Genomic DNA, 5,328 nt, shown 5'->3' on the forward strand with positions numbered 1-5,328 from the left:
ACGTCATTCATGGAAGGGTCAAGTGGTGTTGACTTTGTGTCGCAAAATCTCCAAATGGAGCGAGCGCACGTGAGGGAATTTGCTGCTTTGTCTTGAGCCGCTCTTCTGTGGCAAGGGTTGTACTACCTCGGCGGCTGAGATTTAAATCACTTACGGCGGACGCTTCCTCTAGGCTCTGAAAACAGAACTTCATCGCGTAATCACGCTCTGCATCAACCACTTCGCCCAATGATACGATTAATCCGCGAGACGTGCGCCTTTTTGCGACAATTCGGATATGTTTATTGCCACGAAAAGGCACACAAGACAGCACAGAAGTAGACACTTGCAGACGACTCATACATCATGCTCCAGCCACCCAACGAAACTGGAAGCATCCACTTGGTGTGGTATAGAAAGGATTTTCATGCCGTCAAAAAGAGAGAGAGAGAGAAAAGAACATTATCGAATTCGGGCGAATAGTGACTATGTGCACTCTTAGAACAGAGGTGATGGTGAAAGGGTTCGCTGTTGTCGGCCTCACAAAGATGGGCAACATCACGACTAACGACGCCCTGGGGGAATGTGTGTCCTGGGCCGACTTCTAAGGGAACTGTGCCGACATATGTCTGAAAGCGTCTGAGGCAAATACAAGAAAAACCCGAGACAGCACAGCCAGCACCGGGATTCGAACCCGGGTACCGAGAACCGACACAATAGAACTTCACCACATAGCACGCCGAAGTCCAACCATTGTACACTCTGAGAAATGAACTTCACCGCATAGCATGGCCCCTAGCCAACCATCACCTCGGATGATATCGTTATCTGATTTGATTTGTCGTGAATGGGAGGCGTACGCCTTTTGTGACAGTTATGAACAGCGTAAGCCTTTATATATATATATATATATATATATATATATATAAAGTAAAAAAATAGCCGAAGCTCTGTAGCTGCACGTTGAGCATATGTTTACAATTTGATCGTGCACTCCCAGCCAAGGACAGCTGTTTCGCTCTACTTGGAGCTCGTCAGCCTGGCGTAGGGAAGTGACACGATCTTGGGTCGGCACAACAGTGCGTCTCGGCGAGACGTCAATGTTCCACGGTGACGACGCCACCTGTGGAGGCCGCAGTGTGACTGTATGTTACTCGAGATCAAAAGCGAAGAGGTAAGTTAAAAGTTACTGAAAAAAGTAACTTACCCAGTACCGGAAAGTGGATTACGACGAGGTATTTTATCGGTGGCATCAGTGACGACACTACTCTATTTCTCAGAGGGAAGTAAATGTGACAGTATATATATAGTGCAAAAATGTTGACGGTCGAAAAACAAAATGCTATAACTCGGTCAAAATGCTTCTTCCAGATCTTTCATAACCTTCCTGTAAAATTAGGCCAGGACGTCTCACTCTCCACGTCATCTGCACGTCGAACCAAACACACAAAACGTCACACCTCTCCCGACGCATACAGACCTCTTCTAAAAACCCGCCCTTGCCTAGATGCATTGACGATGGGAACAGACTTTCACAGGCCATAGTAAATTGTACTTCTGTAGATAGCTTTATATCTGCTTTGAGAGAATACATCATTAAGCTTCGATTAAGTTATTTACTGTTGTGTCATGTGCTCATAAGGTAACAGTGCTTGACTGGTGTATATATCTTATTGAGTGTATGATGTATCTATTTTGTGGTTCACCACCTGCTTCTGCCCGGATCGGCTTGCAAAACCAATGAAATAAATGAATAAAAATATCCCAAAATACTGTGTCCCAGTGTGCTTAAAAATAATATTTGAGTCTCCAAGTGGCATTACCATATCCTACACCTGAGGTCGGAGTTCATAACATCTCGTGCTGAACATTCAAAAGTCTCTGCGAATTCCAGCATGTTCATCACCGCAATGTTGCACAAGATTTCTCCGCTGGAGCGTTCATCCATTCTACGGCTCTCCCTTTGTAGAGGCAGTTGATCGTTTTCACAGAGCCGGAAACAATATGCTGCAAAAAACAGCTGCAAGTTGGACATGTTGTCGACAGCGGACAGTGTCTCTATTTTTCCCATGTCCAGCACTGCCGCCATGTGGGCGAAGTACGCCAGACGAAGGCCAGAACTCTCAGCTATGGCGTCTGGAAGTAACCCGAGAACATCCGTTACGTTGGCGATTAGCTTATGTAGTTGGGTAGCGAAGCACAACCCTATCAGCTTGTAGTTCCTGAAGAAAGAATACAGTTTGAGTCAGTTGGAGAAAGTATAACGGACAGTTTCCCCTGTGTATTCATAGCACTGGGAATATAGAAAACATAATATACGACAGGACTGCTCCCGCACTAGTCCTGGGTGTTCGTTCTTGGAGCGTGACCATATGCCGCTCCTCGCATTGGTGGGCTCTTCAAGGCCCCAAAACAAGGAAAGGTTTACCGAGATAAATAACATTTCAACTCGCATTACTTTTACTGCAATGCACACTATTCAGGCAGTGTGGCACCGCGGTAGTAGTGCTCGAGAGAGAGGAACAGCGTTGTTTAAGGAAGAGCGCTCCTGAACTTGTGTGTCCAGCCGAATGATGAAACGCGCTCGGTGGTGCCGCGGTGCCAGTTTCATTTCATCTTCTACCACACAGGCCGTCCCAAGTGCGAACCAAAAATCGTTGACTCGGGGAGACTGCTCTCAGGACGTAAAGACGAAGGACTCTGAAGAAGGTCAGCAGTTATGTATTCAAGCGGAGCGTATGCCCTTCAGAAAAAAAAAAAAGAAAAGAAAGAAAGAAAAGAAACAGCCATGAAGTTGTCGTATATTGAACGGGATAGCTAATTTTAACGGTTTTCCTCTCAAGACGTTACTTGCCTTTCGTTTGCCCCAAATACAATTATAGCCAGCATAGAGAATGCCACACCTGGAATATTTAGAAACGTAACATTTTGTAAAGGCGGGAAGAGAAGTATGTTCGTAACGTTTCTCGTTATTTTTTGATAATGTCATTCCAAACGAAAAAAAAAATGCGATTTCGTGAGCACACTTCATCCAACGCAATAACTCCTGAGCGTGCGAAAAGAGTATGACGTTTGTCCCCAGCCACTTACTCCGTTGTGATGTTTGACCACCAGTCGTCAACTTCCCCAACGCCGTCGATCCGAGAACCTCCCCAGTCAAATGCACGCGTGTACTCTCGTGCCACCAGCGCCCCTAGACCGGCGTAGTTCATGGCAGCGGGGACTCCAAATGTGTATACTGGATCTGCTACAATGTCCACGTTGACATGCAGAGCATTCGACAGTTTGTGGTACCTGACGTTGAACTCCAGTGGAGCACCCAGTGTTATATTGTCGACGACTTCACCCAACGCACCCCTCAGAGCCAACCAGTTATCAACAAACGATGGGGTCAGGTCAGGCAGTCTCGTGTAACGCTCGTACGACGATGTCTTTCCGTCAAAGACGAAGAACTTTGGAAGGTGCTCCTTCAGGGTCTCCATCTTGGTGAAAGCTCTGGCGCGTGTAGTCGAGTCCATCCAGGCAGCGTGTCGGATTTTTTCCTTTACTACGCTTTTAATGCGCTTGGTGATATCTAGGACGTCAAAGACAGCATCAGATGTTAGAAGAACTTTCGTAATAAGACCTTTCCACTGCGGCGTCATAACGTTTTGCACAAGAGAACGACAGTAGGTGTGAACATCGCCGATTTCGCAGTGACCTGTCGGCCAAAGAACTTGAGTTTCTTCAAAGTGCTTGAACTCGTAGGACGTTTGGCAACCAATTGAGCTAATGAACCTCCAGTTGACGAACCAGGCTGCAGTCCCGTTCTCCATGTTGCTGAACAACAAGAGCATAAGTACTTTAAAGTAACGTGGATTATGAATTACAACTGTATCTGTGCCTCTAATGCGTTTCCCTTCAGGATGGTATTTCCGAAACGCCTCAATCCAAATTTGATACGTGGTTCCAGGAAACGTTGCAGAGATCTTCACCCATGGTATGGCAACATGACCCTTATCCAGGGGAAGTGCGTTCAGCTGAGCTTCCAAGTTAATCACGGCGTTTACAACATCATCGTAGTTCGCTTTGCCTCCGATCATATTAGCTACCTTGCGTACGAGAGACTCGTAAACAGGAAGCAGCTTCTCACCAAATGCCGGAGGCTTGTGCGGGAAGAGTTGAACAACAAGGCGACCAGCTTTGTCTTTTTCGAGCTTATACCTATACACGATGTTTAAATGCCATCTGATATCGAGCTCCATGACGTAGTCGAATAGTTGAGCTGCTTCTGGAACACTTAGGTCCGGCCAGTTCTGATTGTGACCTCTCAGGAACCGAGCTATCGATTTCACACTGTCTCCCTGTGGATAGTGGCTGCTCGTGCATGAACGGTATAAAGCAATAAGCTTATGTATCTGCGTTTGGTTTGTTCGAGGAATGGAAGAGGTTTCCATGGCCAGCATAAGTTTCTTCTTGACTTCATTCTCTGCTTCGCTGAGTACACTGCGCTGGTAAAGACGGGAGAGATGAGCCCGTTGCCAACCGTCGCAAATGAACTTGTAGAAGTTGTTGCAGGGCTGCATCTTATGACTTACTGACATGAGCAAACGTTTTGAGGCATTGGTGCAAGTTACGGAAGAACAGGCAATCTTCCTCAGCTCCTCAGCACGCTGTATGGGTTCTAACATGGGTGGTTTAGCCAGCCTTCCGTCCTTCTTCACATATGCTATGATGATAATGCTGGCGACCACAACGCTCACGGATAACCCGATTATAATGCACAAAATACCGTCAGATGTTCGGGAGGGCTCCTGCATGGCTGCCAGCTTGTTGGTACTGCGTGTATATTCGCCGTATTCGGATTCGTAAGCACTGCCCAACAAGCCGCCTTCTTCGTAGGTTCTTCGCAAGAGGGTTCGCTCACGAAATGCGTTGGCCTTCCGTCTTCTTCCTCATATTCTAGTTTTTCCTCTTTGTCACGTGCTCTTATGCAATGGGTACGGACTTGTTTATTCGCCAGCAGCGCTTAAAGGGACGATCGCCTTCGTGCCCATCGATTCCGAAACTATGGCGACATTTTATGCGTCGTTCATCACTGGCAATGGTACACTGAAAATCCCTTTCGAATTACTAGTGTAGCTTTCGTGCAGCTCGACGAAATACACCGCAAGAGCAGACGCCGAATGTTGAGCGTATGGCGGAAGTCCCTCTCTGAGAAAACGTCATTCTGTAACCGACCAATGATGGCAGGCCTTTGAAAAATGTAAGCCGTCTGGGCGGTGGTCATCTGGAAGACGCGGAGTGGAGATATGCAAGCATGCCCGAGTTGGAAAGCGAAAATGATTTGCCATACTTCGGCAAATCTGG

The 5,328-nt window shown here is 46.9% G+C and overlaps 1 protein-coding gene across 1 annotated transcript; it reads right to left on the bottom strand.

Annotated features, from left to right (window-relative positions):
- Positions 1–1,530: 1,530 nt before the first annotated feature.
- On the bottom strand, positions 1,531–4,893 carry LOC135399661 (membrane metallo-endopeptidase-like 1). Its single transcript, XM_064631396.1, has 2 exons — positions 3,070–4,893; positions 1,531–2,201 (listed from the first exon to the last, which is right to left on the bottom strand). The coding sequence occupies exons 1-2, from the start codon at positions 4,776–4,778 to the stop codon at positions 1,799–1,801; spliced, it is 2,112 nt and encodes a 703-aa protein (XP_064487466.1). The 5' UTR covers positions 4,779–4,893; the 3' UTR covers positions 1,531–1,798.
- Positions 4,894–5,328: the final 435 nt, after the last annotated feature.

This window comes from Ornithodoros turicata, chromosome 7 (assembly GCF_037126465.1).
Source record: "Ornithodoros turicata isolate Travis chromosome 7, ASM3712646v1, whole genome shotgun sequence".
NCBI classification, from domain to species: domain Eukaryota; kingdom Metazoa; phylum Arthropoda; class Arachnida; order Ixodida; family Argasidae; genus Ornithodoros; species Ornithodoros turicata.

Bases quoted from the DNA above. Each gene is read 5' to 3' on its own strand.
- LOC135399661 (XM_064631396.1), bottom strand. From the start codon at position 4,778: ATGCAGGAGCCCTCCCGAACATCTGACGGTATTTTGTGCATTATAATC. The intron at 2,202-3,069 runs GTAAGTGGCTGG...TTCTTTCTTCAG, and splicing joins TGGTCAAACATCACAACGGA to GAACTACAAGCTGATAGGGT.